At 37.1% G+C, this 16265-nt stretch overlaps 3 protein-coding genes across 4 annotated transcripts; 2 read left to right on the top strand and 1 right to left on the bottom strand.

Annotated features, from left to right (window-relative positions):
* Positions 1-1805: 1805 nt before the first annotated feature.
* On the top strand, positions 1806-5498 carry otop2 (otopetrin 2). Its single transcript, XM_055035932.1, has 6 exons — positions 1806-2490; positions 2576-2724; positions 2804-2862; positions 3929-4071; positions 4165-5009; positions 5093-5498. The coding sequence occupies exons 1-6, from the start codon at positions 2058-2060 to the stop codon at positions 5261-5263; spliced, it is 1800 nt and encodes a 599-aa protein (XP_054891907.1). The 5' UTR covers positions 1806-2057; the 3' UTR covers positions 5264-5498.
* Positions 5499-6222: 724 nt separating this feature from the next.
* zgc:112148 (uncharacterized protein LOC550424 homolog) lies at positions 6223-12064 on the top strand. Of its 2 annotated transcripts, XR_008606343.1 has the most exons (8): positions 6223-6321; positions 6492-6556; positions 6657-6801; positions 6941-7030; positions 7728-7853; positions 9468-9596; positions 9683-9789; positions 11677-12064. XR_008606343.1 is itself a non-coding variant. In XM_055035934.1 (7 exons), exons 1-7 carry the CDS (start codon positions 6310-6312, stop codon positions 9707-9709), a joined length of 594 nt encoding a protein of 197 aa, XP_054891909.1. In that variant the 5' UTR covers positions 6223-6309; the 3' UTR covers positions 9710-10101. The 2 variants fall into 2 exon arrangements, 1 of the variants encoding a protein (XP_054891909.1); XM_055035934.1 differs by lacking the exon at positions 11677-12064 and having other exon boundaries at positions 9683-10101.
* On the bottom strand, positions 10475-14564 carry LOC129363691 (5-hydroxytryptamine receptor 3A-like). Its single transcript, XM_055035933.1, has 9 exons — positions 14475-14564; positions 14243-14388; positions 14069-14113; positions 13880-13986; positions 13615-13781; positions 12859-12974; positions 12144-12354; positions 11854-12012; positions 10475-11760 (listed from the first exon to the last, which is right to left on the bottom strand). The coding sequence occupies exons 1-9, from the start codon at positions 14512-14514 to the stop codon at positions 11498-11500; spliced, it is 1254 nt and encodes a 417-aa protein (XP_054891908.1). The 5' UTR covers positions 14515-14564; the 3' UTR covers positions 10475-11497.
* Between the last annotated feature and the right edge of the window lie 1701 nt (positions 14565-16265).

The raw sequence follows: 16265 nt of genomic DNA, 5'->3' as shown, positions 1-16265 counted from the left end.
AATTAGGCGCAGATAGATGACTGTTTTTTCTTTCTTTTCTCTTTTTTTCTTGATGGCATAATTTACAGATAATGAAAACCCAAACTATTCTACTTTTTCACAAAGTATAATAGTACATAAGGCCAATCAGAAAGGCTTTAATACATATAGGATACAGCCTAAAGGGATTTTACAGTTGTGTAACAGTCACTGACAACCTCCAAATGGAGAGGAAGTGCCTGATCACAAAGTTCAAAATGTTGAGTGGAAGGACAAAGTGTGAGAATGGAAATATTGAAGCATAGTCTGCCAGTTCAAGAGCTATAGAAAGATTTATCAAGTGTAAAATAAAATAATGTACCTTTTAGAGACGTTCCAATTTGTTTGGATTCACCAATATGTCGCACACAGCCTTGTTCTTTTATTTTATGAAAGAAAATTAGGAATTGGGGTCAAGTTAGTGGTATTCACAGGGAACCTGGGGGAAAAAAGGCTACTCCATGTTCACTGCTCTCAGTCAATGTGTATGTAAACTGTTTTCTAAGCCGGAGCGGGCAGCAGAAATGCTGAAAATTAGCTTGGAATTGTGGAATTGTGCAAATGCATGTGTAAGCAATGTGTCACTGTGACTGAATGTTTAGAAAAAATTCTAACTATGCAAGTGTTGTGCAACTGGTCAATATTTTTTGTATGAATTGTATGAAAATGTCACCTATGCAACATGTCTCATTGTTTTAAGTCCTGGAGTTGACACATTTATTTCAGTCTTTCTTACAATCACAATGTACAAAAAGTCCTCTTATGTTCCATTGATATAAGATGATTATTTATTGTGTTTAAACATGTTATCTAATAAAAGCTCATAAAGCTGTCCTTACAGCTTGAAAGAATCTTGATGTTTTCATGTGCTGTTCTAAGTTTACATAATAAATATGATCAAATATTCCATAAAACAATAAATAGTATTAATAAATGATCATTAGTTGTGTAAAGGTTAGAGTGCAAATGTATGTGTAAGCAATGTGTCACTGTGACTGGTTAACTGGTGGTGTCACCTCACTGTGGTTTTCCAGACTTCAAAATTGACTTTTTCAAAGTTTCCACCCTGAACTTTAAATGCAAACAGAACAAGCTGAAAATGAGTATTATTTAGTGAACACCCTTTGAGTAAGATGCTGGAACATGCATCGTAAAGTACACCAATAAGTCAAAGTATACCCTTTAAGTGCTGGCTTAAAAAGATACTGATTGTGTTTATTAAAGATGCAATTTTGTCTGATGATGACGAGAAAATGGTCTGCAGCAGCAGAAAAATATACCAAGTTTAAAACAAACAAAAATATAATGCAAAATACAAATTTTGCGTCTGTGAATGTAAGGCATTGAAGCTATTTGGTCCAACTTTTATAAGAAATAGTCAAATATTTTGCGTGATATCAAGAACAAAGCCTGCCAATTAGGAATGGAGTTTGTATTATCTAAAAACTTTGAAATTAACGAGAAAAGGGGATTCCTGGAATTGTCTCATGAACTTTACTGCAGTGTTTTGTGCTAAACATGTTATATTTGTTGATACCTGCCATTGTTCCAAACAGGCAGACATTTTATGACTCTTTGGATGTAAACAAGTTTGGTTTTGGAGAAATATAAAAGCCACAACAGCTTGTATTTCAGGACATTACTCCACAGCAGGTAAGCTCACACATATGCTGAAAATTTTAGATGCTGTGTGGTTGATGGTGTGAACACCTTATTTTGCACCTTTTAAAAGCTTGAGTTATGTCCTTGATGTTATTTTGTTTTTTGTCATTTCAAAAGATTCAACAGAAAAATATTGATGATATAAAGAACAAAGCATAATTGGTGTGGACAAGTTTCAGCGCAAAACCACAGAAGGGAATCACGCTGTGATGAAGACTGATTTTATAATCTATGGAAAAGTTTCCTTTTGTGGGGGATGTGTCTCTATTAGGGAGTTGAGAATCGGCTCTGACTGTTGAAACTGACATGTCTCATTTCTGTTTTCTGGATGCAGTAAACAGCTCATCTGTAAAAAAGGAATCTCTGAAATAACAGCCATGTGCTTCAACCCGGGCTACCAGTGTGAATGTTTGACCAGCGGTAATTTATGTGAGCCCTGCAAGATGACGGCCAAGGACAGGGAGCTGGAGGAGGCACACCTCTCCAACAACATAAATGCAGCAGACTCAGCCATGGGTGTCAGTGAGCCAGAGATGGACATCTCCTCAACTCAAGGCGCGCGCGACCGGGGCAAAAACTGGGGATGGATGTTGTCTGCGATCATCTGCCTCAACATCCTGATCCTGGGTTGTGCCTTCGTTAGTGGGGGCACTTCGAGTAGTATCAATATCAGCACCTCAGACCTGCAGATTTTTATTCTCTTCCTGTTCCTGCTCACTTCCATCTGGATGGTCTATTACATCATTTACAATTTCAGGACAGAAAATGCTGTCTTCAAGGACAGGCATGCAGGACCCATTTGGCTCAGAGGTACAGTGAAACTTTTAATTGTTAAACAAATTATTTAAAGAGTATTTGTTGGACAGTTTAATCATTTTCCTCTCCCGGCTTTCAGCGGGACTTCTTCTGTTTGGAATCCTCAGTATCATCATGGATGTCTTTAAGATCGCCAGCTACGTGGGTTACCTCCACTGTGACCCAGGCGTTGCCTCCAATGTTAAAGTCGTATTTCCTGTGGCACAAATAGTCTTTATCGTTGTGCAGGTAAAAGAATTAGCATTCTTAATGTACTCCATTCCTGATGGTTAGAAAGTGTTACAATTTTTGTATTTTGCACTTGCAGACATACTTTCTGTGGATCCATTCAAGGGACTGTGTGCAGGTCCAAAAGAACCTTTCACGGTAGGTTTTTAGGGTATTTGCATGATCTTTATTTACTAATTTTCTATCCCAGCACACATGAGACATTCCACCTGAGAAACAAAGAAACAAAACCTGTGCTTTTGCCTTTCCAACTGCTATTTAAATATGGGGTGGAGATGAGTGCAGGAAAGTGTCTCAGAAAAGGGGTGCAAGATAAATAATGGCCTTGGTTTCAACTTATTTTATACTGTATGTAGAAAACAAGACAAATCTGAGTATGAATTGATGGGTTTACTTACTGTCTCATGATTTGGATGATATTGGTTTATGTTCTACACCACAAGAAACTCATTCAAGTCTGAGTAGAATCTAAATGGGACCCACATCCAGAAGAACTGCAGGTTGCGAAATTGATCTTACTTCCCACATTAACAAAAAACAGAACCACAAAATTATTTATAGTTAATATGCTTGACTTTTACAGGCTCTTGAATGGATGAGTTATTAGATTTGGATATAAAAATATTTTGCTTAAATATAAGAACAGTTAAACCTCATTTTATTTGGCTTTTCTAAAAACAAACAAACAAACAAAATATCAATTGACTGCTTTGTTTTTGTTTAGCAGTAATTTTGCAAACTTTCTTTAGAAAGATTTGTCGTTTTTGATTTATTTTTTATAATTAGCAGCAATGCACTAACTGGACAGTCCCCAGCTGATAACCCTAACCTACTGATTCAAGATTTGACTAAACCTGATATCTGTACTGTCCCACATAAAAGAGAAAAGTGCTGTAGATACCTTGATAAAGGCTGTGGTTTTGAGTCAAACAGAAAATGAAAATCCCAATTAAAATATTTAAGCATCATAGAATTTTTACGAAATGCAAACAAAAGTGCATTTTGAGTGCTCATGGTGTGTTGATGTTTCATTGACCAAAAATGGTCTTAGTTTTGATGCATTTATTAAATAGAAAATAATTCAGAATTTTCTATGTTTGATCTGAAAACTGCTGATTAAGCACAATAAAGTGTGAACTAAAATAACGTGGGATGTGTCTCTGGAATATCTTTGTTAATTTTCTCTGTCTTTTTGATATTTTAGATGTGGACTGATGCTTACCCTCTCCACAAATCTTGTTTTATGGATGACTGAGGTCGCAGAGGAGTCTCTTCATCAAACAATCTCTCCAGATCCTCCGACCAATGTCACTAAAATCTCAAGAAGACAGATGTACATCTACAAAGGTAACCGAAGCAGATGACAGTTGGTTTTGCAGTCATTAGTGAATAAACAACGTGACACTCTTGTATCTGATTGTTTGCTCTGTGATATTACAGCAGGTTATGGGGATGACAACTGTGAGTGCAGCCACAGTTCCTGCGACACCTTCAAGGATGCCTATTACTACCTGTACCCCTTCAACATTGAGTATTGCCTCTTTGCCTCTGCCATGGCTTTTGTCATGTGGAAGAATGTGGGACGAGCAGTGTCACAAAGCACCCACCACCACCACGTGAGATTCAGCCTCAAGGAAGTATTCATTGGTCCTACTTTGGGGCTCCTCCTCGTGGTTGCAGGCATCGCAACATTCATTGCGTATGAAATTGAAATGAAAGCAAACTCAAATGAAGAGAAGCACGATGCAGCAGTGATGATGCACTTTGTTATGAATATAGTCACTGTCACATTGATGTCCATCTGCACCATGATCGGAAACGCCATCTTCAAGGTGGACCACAGGGAGCACATCTCAGAGAAGAACCCCACCCGCAGTCTGGATGTGGGGCTGCTAGTGGGAGCCTCGCTGGGGCAATTCATCATTAGCTATTTCTCCATTGTAGCCATGGTTGCAACTGGGGCCAAGGGCCACCTGAACAGGCTCAATTTGACATGGGGAATATTGATGGTGATCCAGATTGGCCTGCAGAACTTTTTCATAATTGAGGGCCTGCACCGGGAGCCCTTTCATGAGGTGGAGGCTGACACAGTGGTTGAAAATCAGTATGTGGTGGAATCCAGTAAAGATGGAAGCAAACTTGAAAAAGTAGACCCGGACAATATGCCCAAACCTGATGTAGAAGCACATGGCCACAGTGGGACAGCAGAGCACAAACATAAACTCCTATGGAAGAGGCGAGTGTTGAGAGAGGTCTGTGCATTCCTGCTGCTGGGTAACATCATTGTAAGTACCTTTTTTCCACTTTTTCTCACATTCACTGTGATCAATTCTCTTAACACTAAGTCTTTTCTTTCCGTTTTTCACAGCTATGGATCATGCCAGCCTTTGGTGCTCGTCCCCAGTTTGATCACGATACTGAAACACAGTTCTACCAATTCAACATGTGGGCTGCTATAGTGAATGTGGGTCTTCCTTTCGGCATATTTTACCGAATGCACTCAGTTGCTAGTTTATTTGAGGTCTACTTAAACTCATAAATCAGCATCTTGCAATGAGTGGACAAAAACCTGAATCTGGGCATTACTAAACTGTTTTGTACAGGATGTACTTGATTAGTGCTTTTTGTTAAAAACAATATTGATTATTTTTTAGCCTCAATATGTGAATGTAAATTTGTTCAAAATTTTATCCATATGAATTTCTTGTAAAGCTAATCTTGTAAAATGTGATTTATTCTGCTAACTTTGTTTGCAAACAATTAAAAAAGTGTTAAAATTCAAACCTGACTATTATTATCATTATTTTGTATTATTATTATTATCATTATTATTATTACTATTATTATCATTATTATTGCTGTTGTTATTTGGAGTAAACTTTATGCCCTAGTCAAATACCCTTTGACAAAGATAATGGTTTTGGCGCAGTATAGAATTATCATTTTCATTAAGTCTTCATGCAAATACACAATGCATTCATATTTAAAGACCTTAGTTTTAATTATTCAAAATATTATTCAATAGGTCCTTTCATACTTTATTTAAGCATGCCAAAAATAAAGCAGCTGATGAAGTAGCTGATACCTCATTCACAATGGTTTCCTAAGGAACGTACAGGTATCTGCTTAACAGAGCCCTCTGGTGGTACAAACCTGTCACTGGAGTACCCAGCAAACCTGATTGACTCCCTTGGTCCCGAAATCTTTAAGCTCACAGTTCATATAATTACAACAGAAAGAAACACCAGCTAATACAAGAATAGCTAAAGAACAGACTAAGCAAAGAAATCATGGCAATCGATTTCAATCGAATATATCCTAACAATGGTGGCACAACTGTTCCAATACATTATTATTATTTTGTTTTAGCTTTTGCATGGACTGTTTCTGGAAATTATACCTGGTGACGTTTAAGACCAGCACTCGATCTTATGTTCATAGCAAGCGATTCCTGTTGATAAAACCAAGGTGTGTAGATGTTAGAATATTTAAATCAGGCAAAAATGACGGCCACCTTTTCTTCGGGTCCTCAGCACACGAGTTTGTTTACATCCACGTAATCAGGAAACTCATTCTGGGTCAGAGATGCGTCGACAGGTGATTTATTTAACAACATATTTTGTCACATTTATGAGGTTATTGCTTGATTGAGCATTATGCGTCATGTCTGTATTAAGTCTTAAAATAGACACAAATACGTGTTGGGAGCTAGGAACAAGATTCTTGCTAATTTCGTGTGGGTGTCTTCATGTTTTTAACGTTTAAAGGATTCTACAGAATCACCTCTTTTTGGTGAGGAGGACAACTTCAGGCTAAAACAGTCCAACATTAAGTAAGAATGTGTTCAAATCTCCTTTATCCACGCACAGCGTATAACGGACAGGTAAGCTTTAACATGTGGTCTTTAAATAAAATTCAAACGTGTTTTTCAGACATCCTGTAGCATCGTTCTTCCACCTTTTCTTCCGCACAAGTGCCATCTTGGTTTATTTAGTGTGTGACGCTATCAGTAGTCGTTTTATTGTCTGCATGGTCACCATCATCCTCCTGCTTTCATGCGACTTCTGGACTGTAAAGGTGAGCGTGTCTGATTACTAAAAAAACAAACAACAACAAAATACCTACATGTAGTAATCATGCCTGAAACACTTGTTTGTTATTATCTGAATGGTTTATTGTTCGTTTAAATTCATAATTTTGAATCAAATGTGTTTAGAATGTATCTGGCAGGTTACTGGTTGGCCTTCGATGGTGGAATCAAGTGGATGAAGACGGGAGAAGCCACTGGATATTTGAATCAAGGAAGGTAAGCACTTGTAGAAAACAACAATAAAAATCCCAGATAGAAGTTTAAAAACACTATTCGTCATTGGCATGAATGTCATATTGATGTTTTTAGCGATTTGTGTAATCTCTCTTTTATTTCAGAGTGGAATTATAAGACAACCAGAATTTATATTCATCATATAACCTTTGGCATTTAAATTTAGGGGATATTTTGTATTTCACATATAAGCTGAACTTTACATACAAATAGGATTTGTATGTAATTGTATGAAATTTATATCACATTCTGTTTTTTATCATTTTATTTTGTTTTTTATTAGTTTTTCCTGTGAAGCCCCACATGATTTTTTTTCTAATTTCCAAACATACAATATAAATTAATGTTCTTTTTTGCTTTTGAGCATCCATAAATGTCAGTGTAATTCCAATTTAGCATTATACTTGATTAGCAAGTATAATGAATTCAAAAATTCATTTTGGTCTGTTTGGGACTGCTATCCTGTTGAGAGACATCATAGTTTTGATTCAGTGTGGATGAGTTAAAATTGTCTTTAAATTCAAACTTGGGATCCACATTTTTATTTTAGAGTCATGTCTGCTCGTAAGCCTCTAGTCAGTCATGTGCCATGACTCTTATTATTGAATGAAATACAAGTGATACTCAGATTGTTTTATTTATTAGGACTAAATAAAGTGTCACCATTCTCTCTAAACAGTCTGATGGTGTCAACAAAATATCCGCTGCAGAGTCGCAGGTCTTCTGGCTTGGCCTTATTGTGTGCCCCATTTTTTGGGTCGTCTTTGTCTTCAGCACCATCTTCTCATTTAACATCAAATGGCTGGTGAGTTCAGTGCCTTGTATTCTGTGTTCCAAATTATTATTATTATGCAAGTGATATTTCCTCAGATTTTCTTAAATGGTCATTGCAAATGATGGTCAGTATAATTTTCAAGTTATGAACTATTACAGTATGAATAAAATTTTACTGAACAAAGCTTCCCATGAGAACAGTATTTTTTTCAAAAATAAAAAAACTGAAAATGCACTGTTCCAAATTATTATGCACAGCAGATTTTCTAAACATTTTATGGATTATAAAGAACTGAAAACGGTCATTCTTTGTATGTGCAGCATTAAGTGGTCACATGTACTAAAATCAAAAGTTATTTCAATCAAAAACATTTCAACAGACCGAGTTACATGTTAACATGGGACCCCTTCTTTGATATCACCTGCACAATTCTTGCATCCATTGATGTTTGTGGATAGTTTCTGCTTGAATTTCTTTGCAGAATAACTTCCCAAGTGATCACAGTACTAAAATCAAAAGTTATTTCAATCTTCTTCTTCAGATCTTCTGCTTGAGGACATTCCAAAGGTTAGTGGGTGGGGTTAGGGTTGAGGTCAGAGGAGGATGGTGACCACACCATGAGTTTTTCCCCTTTTATGCCCAAAGCAGCCAATGACACAGTGGTATTCATTGCAGCATGAGATGGTGCATTGTCATGCATGCAGATGATTTTGCTACTGTAGGTATGGCTCTTCTTTTTGAACCATGAAAGAAAGTGATCAGTCAGAAAGTCCATATACTTTGCTGAGGTCATTTTCTGAAGGGGCTGACCAGCTCTCTGTCCATAATTTCGGCCCAATAATTGACTCCACCTTCTCCTTACTGACATCACAGCTATGTTGAGATGAAGTGGTCATCCACCACCAATCCACTACTGCGTCCATCTGGACCGTCCAGGGTTCCGCATCAGTCATCAGTGAACAAGTCTGTTTGAAAATTAATCTCACTGCGACCGTTTCTGCTTGTGACCACTGGTTAGGGATGGCAGAACAGTAGGTTAATGCACCGCCAGCCTCTGGAGGATCCTCCACCTTGAGGTTTCAGAGGCACCAGCAACTTCAAAAAACTGTTTGCTGCTTTGTGAGGGCATTTTAGCAGCTGCTCTCTTAATTCGATTAATTTGTCTAACAGAAACCTTCTTCATTATGCCTCTATCAGCACAAACCAATCTTTGTTCTGAATCAGCCACAAATCTCTTGACAGTATGATAATATTGTTAAATGTCTAATGTTTTCATATCTTGTCATACGGCACTGCACTATCTGATGATTTTTATTTGCAGAGCGATCCTTTCTCTTTCCCATATTGCTTAAAACTTGTGGCTTGCTTAATAATGTGGAACATCCTTCTTAGGTAGATTTCCTTTAATTGAGCTAACCAGACAAACTAATCAACCCAGCTCTCTGAAATTAATTATAGTGATTCAAAGACCCCTGACACACAATACCATCTATAAATTTAATAGCGCAACAAAAAATTTTATCTTTATGAGACTTAAATCCAATTTGCATAATAATTTGGAACACGCTTTACATGTGTCAGATTCCTACCTGTATAAATTACTGCCATGTATGTGATGATTGTCTTTGTGACTTTGCACCTCAGGTTGTGGTGATAATGGGGCTGGTATTGCAATGGGCTAACTTGTACGGTTATGTCAGATGCAAACTGGGTGGAAAGTCCAGCCTGAGAAACATGGCAAAGTCCTACCTCAGTGGACAGGTCTTCAAACAGGTTTGTGGAGTGTCACGATTACCTTTACTTTTAATATATTGTCAGAACACATTGTGATGCTCATCTTCTTGTTTTTCTTCAAAAAGGCTATGAAGGAAACAACAAAAAGTTGAAACTGAATTGGAGGCATTCAGACACAAAGAGGTGGTGGGGCTCAAAACTCGATGGAGTTAGTGTATTTTCACTTGAGCAGGTAGATGGTTATTTTCCTGTTTCTTTACATGTGGTGATTCTAAGAAATTCAATGTCTGATAGTAACAGAAGGTGGATTTTTTTTAAACAATTTTTGCAAGCTTGTGGGTGTATAACATGTTGAGGAAAGTTCACACATATAATGAACCTCTGATATTTTTATTACTTTGACTAAGCTGTATTTTTGTGTCAAAAAGTTTTTTATTGTTTGTTATAAATTACACTTTGGTATGTTTATGTGTAAAATGAAATTGCCATTCACTAGCATGTTTCAGGAGGTGTTGTGTGCATTAAAAATAAATCATGAAAATTATATTGTCTCCTCTGAAATATTCTCCAGATATGTATTGATATTGTTGTGATGTAGAATATTTCAACTAAGTACTGTTAATACAATTGAAAAAACCTAATTTCGGACATGAGTAGCGAGAAAACTACTTTGTCTGCAGGTAAGTGTTTGGCCACAAGGTGGCAACAAGCATGGTTATATTACCGTACTTTATGCTGAATATCTCTGAATACAAATTTTAATGGTAAAAAAGTCCAATTTATGTTTGCTTAAAACATCCATTGAAAGATTTTTGTAATAAAATGCCAAATTAATCTACTGCGAATAATAAAATGTGAATTTTCACAATATGTGAACAAATCTCATAGATCAAAATATAGGGAATATATTTGTTTTATTTAACAGATAAAATAAAGAAATATCGCAAGAAGTATATAGTTACATCTCAATTATTGATGCATCTATTCCTCAACTATATACACACACATAGAAGATAGATGATGGATCACATGGGCCCTCGGGCCTATCAGCAGTGATTGTCAGCAAGAGGCATAGTACATCCTTCACAAGTTCACCGGTTCATCAAAGAGCATCACATAATAAACAGTTTGCATGAAAACATTCACTCCTTGAGTAATGTTTGAATGAGGCCATTCAAACTTCATGCAGACACAATGCAAGTCAGAATTGCTTCCCACAACCATTTTCCTGCCATAGGATGGCACTTACAACTGCACCACAATGCGCCAGAGTTTCTAACACAAATCACCTGTTAATTACCATGTATCCACAAAGCCTTCACACTGATCCAAGAAGTTTTTAGCTGTGTTGCATCAAAAATATGCGAGATAGTAAATGAACCTTTTCAAGTTTTTATTTTGTACAAGTCATGAACTGCAGTGATCTCTTAACTAATCCTAAGCTGGATTCAAAAATAATTAAGGTAATTACTGGCAAAAAACTAATTTGACGTTTTGGCAAACACCAGCGAAAAGCCAGTTTGTCATTCATTTTTGATTAAAAAAAAATTTTTTTTTCATCTTTGACCCCTGATGTTTCTGTGTAAAGGCAAATGCCCACTGTGTTCACAATATCCATGTCATGATTTTCTTCTAACCAGACAAGCAAGCTTTTAGTTGTAGTTTTTGATTCTGGAAAATAAAGGTTAGAGATCAAAGTTGACCCTTCTGAAACAAATGAACATGCCCTTCTGTTAAAGATAAATAACATTTGAATATGTAAAACATGATCATCCTTGCAGTAATTATTGTGGTAGTTTCTTTACTATTTTCTTTGGTAAATCCAGTTAGTGAATTTATTTTTGTTTTGGACAAGTTATGAATTTGTTTGAACTTCTATTATATGGTTATAATGCTATATCACAATAAGTAAGAGGTTAAAAACAGTTTGTTATTATCGTCTATGTTGCATTGTTCCAAAAAATAAAATGATCAATGTCACATTTGTACTGTACCATAACATAAGTCATGGCAAAAACATATCCAGAGCTACAGATAAGATACAACCAGAAAAAGATTTTGTCCAGTTTATCTGCAAGTTTCTGATGACGTTCCCTTTCTTTCTCTTTGGTGACAACAGCCTCCATGATTCTGACCATCTTCTGCAGCATTTTAGAGTCCTCAGAAAGACCTTGCTGAACGATGCTGATGACACCTTTGGTCTCTGCAGTGATCAAAATTACACAGCGTCAGTCACTCCCTAAAAAAAAAACTATTCCCTATCAGAACATTTCTTCCACAACAAAGCCTCTCTCACCTGCATCCACGTTTTCTTTGTTGTCTTCTGCATTTTGAGGAGCAGGCCTTTTACCGAAGCAGGTGAAAAAAGCCAACCCGTTTTGAGACACCCTTGTCAACAATATGGATACCAACATGCTTATCACCATCAGGACTTGGCAAATACAGAAATGGATTCCTGTGCAACATAAAGATGGTTGTAGTTATTTTTGCTGCTGATTTATATTTTCCTTTTTTTTTTTTTTTGTTCTTTGTCTTATCGGTTTGCACAGAACAAGTTGGTTTGTTGTTGTGTGCCCCGTGACTCACGGATGACTGGGCTGCACTTGCTGTCTCCAGGAAGCACGTTGGTGAGAATGCTCAGGAACATGGTGAAGCTGAGCACCAACGTAACCTTGAAGGAGTTGCGCTCACCACCTTGCAGTGGCATAGCATTGCTGACTATATCAGCCACCATGATCAAGATAGTTGGCAGAAGTAATGTGATGAATGGGTTGGAATATCTGATCCTTAGAGACACCTGAGGTGAGCACAAAAGACACAGGAAGGAAGGGAAGAAACTACAGTCTCCATTGCATTGCTTTGATTAGGATGTGATTTGTGCTGTATGGTTTCTCTGGAAACTGTTTTCACTGCCTCTTAGTAACTAAGTAAGAGAACACTACTTACACTCATCAGGCTAAATTTATATTACAGCAAGGGAGCTAGATTCAAGTTGGCTAGGTGGCTTACAAGCTTGATTTTACTTAAATTGCTGCCAGCCACTTGGTGACTTATTAAACCTATTGTTTAGAAAAAACTAAAGGCTTTCCATTATATGAGCTGGTTCTTATTCCTTTCAAACATGTTTTTTTAACTAAAAGGTTTTAGGTTATGTTCACCACCTAATTGATCTAGCAGCTCTTCACTCAGAAAAATGTATTTAGGTTCATGTTCCAATTCACATGTGGACATCAAATATATGTCAGATAAATCAATTTCATATCAATTTGATCATACAGTTAATTGGCTTTTATGAACTTACATCAATAAAATTGCGATCCGCTCGCTTTTTCCCCAGCTTCACTTCTTCCGTTTCCCAGTCTCCACGGGAACTGTCTGCCAACCTCACTTGATCAACTTTTATGCTTATCCCACATTCTGCATTAGAGAATAACAACAATAATAACAATTTCTTAATTTGTTATAAGAAAAAAACTGGAATATTGCCTTCTTAAAGAGGTGTAGAGACATCCTTGTTCCTTGTTTGGAATGTTCCTTGTTTGGAATGAAGTGTGGACATCATCATCAAACATCAGTACACAGGTTGTAGTCTGGAGTATAAACTCAACATTGCTGCAGCAGTTGGATTTTAAGTAACATCCTGAATTTCAAAAATGCTATTTTACTACCCTATTGGGTAAAGAAATAACTCAGGAAATTTTCAAATACTTTTTTTGCTGTTAACTTTAAAAAAATAAATGCATAAACGTGGTTTAAATATAATTTTCAATTCTAACAGTTAAAGTCACTGTGGAAATGTCGCTGGCTAAAATGGGATTTGGGCAACATGGTACCATAGAGCTTCTTTCAGTTTGTGGTATGCAAAACATTCAGTTAACCATGCATAAACAGATCGGTGTTATTGCTCAAATTGTTTATAATGTACTGTAAATCGATAGGTACAATTCAGAGCAGTCTAGTGCATGCATTAGCCCATGCCCTTCTGTGAAAATTTAAGGATATGTAGTTAAAATAAAATGGTAGGAATGTGGTATCATGGCATCAGTGAATTTCTTACCATCTGGTGGGGTGGATTTAAGTCCAACGGGGCACACATCAAAAGCAAAAGGATAGTTGAACAGATTGATTCCACAATTCACTACTGCAATTATGACCACCGTGTGCCCTACAGTACCATTACTGTACACCACGAGATCAGGCGAATCATGCTCCATGGTGCTTTGTCTGCACATATACCCAACAGAGACAGCAAGTGTTTCAGGTGAGCTTGAACAGATCAATGGACTGAGTTTCTTTTAAAAATAAGATGTTGTGCCACTCACCCATTTTCTATAGATATATATGGGGTCCACACTTTATTTACTGGCAAAATGAGTTTTTCAAATGGATACACTGACGTGTTCCACGCCAGCTCTGGATCCACCCAGGCCTGTACAATAAAATAAAATTCAGTCACTAAAATAAGATTTTGTTATATCTTTCTGGATTGATCTTTAATTTTTATCACATACAATTGTAAGCTGCAGACGACTCATTAGATGTAGTTCCTTCATGTCCTGTTAAGATAAAAAAAAAGTTCTGATACATTTTTACTTTATATGAGTTTTGGAAGAATCTTTAAACAAAGTAGAGAACAGTTTGTTCTTGCCAATGTGGAATGTGTGAAAAAAAATAGAAATACTTACGACTGACAGCGTTTCGTACTCAATTAATGGAACGTCAACAAGTAAGGTGCAGTTCTCAGATTGAGGTGAAGATAAATATTGTTTTCTAATTAACATTTGAGCCAGACATCTGCGAGTTGTGCAATTGATTTCAGCTTGGGAACATCCTAAAATAAGATGCGTGTTCCAGCAATTTTAGAAAGACTTCCTTTAATCTTTCAATCCGAAATTAAAATGTCCAAAATGCACTTACCAAAAATCAGCAAACTCAGCAGAAAGATTGCACTTGCCATCCTTTTAGTTTTAAGACTAAATTCTTTTTATCTGAAGAGTTGGAGTAATGACTGCACCTTTCATCCTTTCAATTTTCAGCTTGATGTGAGTCTTTAAGTAGATTTCTAAACAACAGTGGGCAGAACACTGCTGGTGCAGACATGACTGACTCACAAAAGCTTTTTATTAGATCATTATAAGCTAATCTCTTTCGTGTTATTCAGTCAGACTGTGCAAACAGTAAAACTGCAGGTGTGGTATTGCCCATTGTCCGTAGCTGCAGGAGACTTCATAGGGCTCGTGTTTGACGTTATCATAGGCCGTGCTTCTTACTTATCACAACAAGAACATCTCTGTAAAAGACGGGGGAAAGCTGAATGAGTCTGTAATTGAGAGGCAAGCTTGCACAAAAAAATTATTATAAAAAACAGAACAAATATTTAAGACCGTAGTTATTAAGCTAAGGAGTGGCTTTTATATACACTGCTTTGACAGGTGGATGATGAATTGTAGTTTTACCAAGAACTGCCTAGGCTATTTGAATTAATTAACTTTAACAATATGCAATTTATTTTGCGTAATGTTGATTTTAAATTAAGCTGCCTAACATTTATTCTACTGATATGAAAAAATCTGGTTTGTGGTGTCCATATGTGATGCATGAATAAATGGTATGACAAAAGCAAAAATGGGGGGAGAATAAAATCCCCCCCTTGGATTGCTTGGTGTTGTGAACAGGCATGTGGGGTGCCCTTGGGCCTCTGTTGGCCAATATTTGCACCTGAACTGTCTTTTTTATCGTTGGTGAATGGAAGTTGGTGAACGGATGTTGCAGTTTACTGGTTGGCCAAGAACCAGTTCCCACTGGTCTGTGGTCTGTTAAGTTTTTTGGCGTGCGTCCATCCTGCATTTCTAGGGTCTGCTCTTAGACTTGATGTGCCCCCCATATCACCATATGTTAATTTCAGATAGTCTCTGGATATACACAAAGACACACACACACATATGCTCCACATATAAATAGAACCCCATAATTGCATGCACACACAAAAAGCATGCAGAAGCCAATGATTTATGAATGGTTACAATGGGAACAGCAGCCGAGCCATTGCCTTCCTATGCAACTTATGCATTCCTATGCAGCTTGGAAAAAGTTATTACTTCCAGTGTAGTCTGGGCTTTCTCCCTTGGATTGTCTCCCTTTTGGGTTTTTGACTGGGCCAATCAGTAAACAGAATGAGAAGTTGTGAACAATGATGATAATTTTCTGGGCTATTTTAGAATTGTAGTCTGCCTGGAGCAATGGAGGAGGTTCAGTCCATCTTGGCCATGGCTTTCAAGATACTGATTATATATTAACAACCACCTTGTTCGGATCGGCACTTTGCAGTGCCAGATGGTTGATAACAGTGCACGCAATTTCTGGTAAGCTTCTTAGCATCGAGCAATTGGTAAAATTTGAAACCTCAACAGCCTTCAGGAAGCATTTGTTTCTCAGCAGCCGAGAGCCCTGACCCTCTGTACGAAGTTACTAGGTTATGGGAACAGTAGACATCCATAGTTTTAATATAATTGTTTTGTAAGTATTTTCATTTCTACACCTTTGCTTTCCTCATTGCTTCTTTGTATAATGACTAAATATGCATAGTGATTTTCTAGTGCCTTGCCTTGGGGGGCACATCAACATGTGGCAAGGGGATGTTGGAATCAAATTCACAATTTTAGATTGCAAAACAACCACTTTCCCCATTGAGCCACAGTTGTCTCTGTA

This window comes from Poeciliopsis prolifica, unplaced genomic scaffold, assembly GCF_027474105.1.
Source record: "Poeciliopsis prolifica strain line A6 unplaced genomic scaffold, Auburn_PproV2 SCAFFOLD010, whole genome shotgun sequence".
NCBI classification, from domain to species: domain Eukaryota; kingdom Metazoa; phylum Chordata; class Actinopteri; order Cyprinodontiformes; family Poeciliidae; genus Poeciliopsis; species Poeciliopsis prolifica.
Note: the sequence above shows the minus strand (reverse complement) of the source record. Positions and strands in the feature narration are given on the sequence as shown.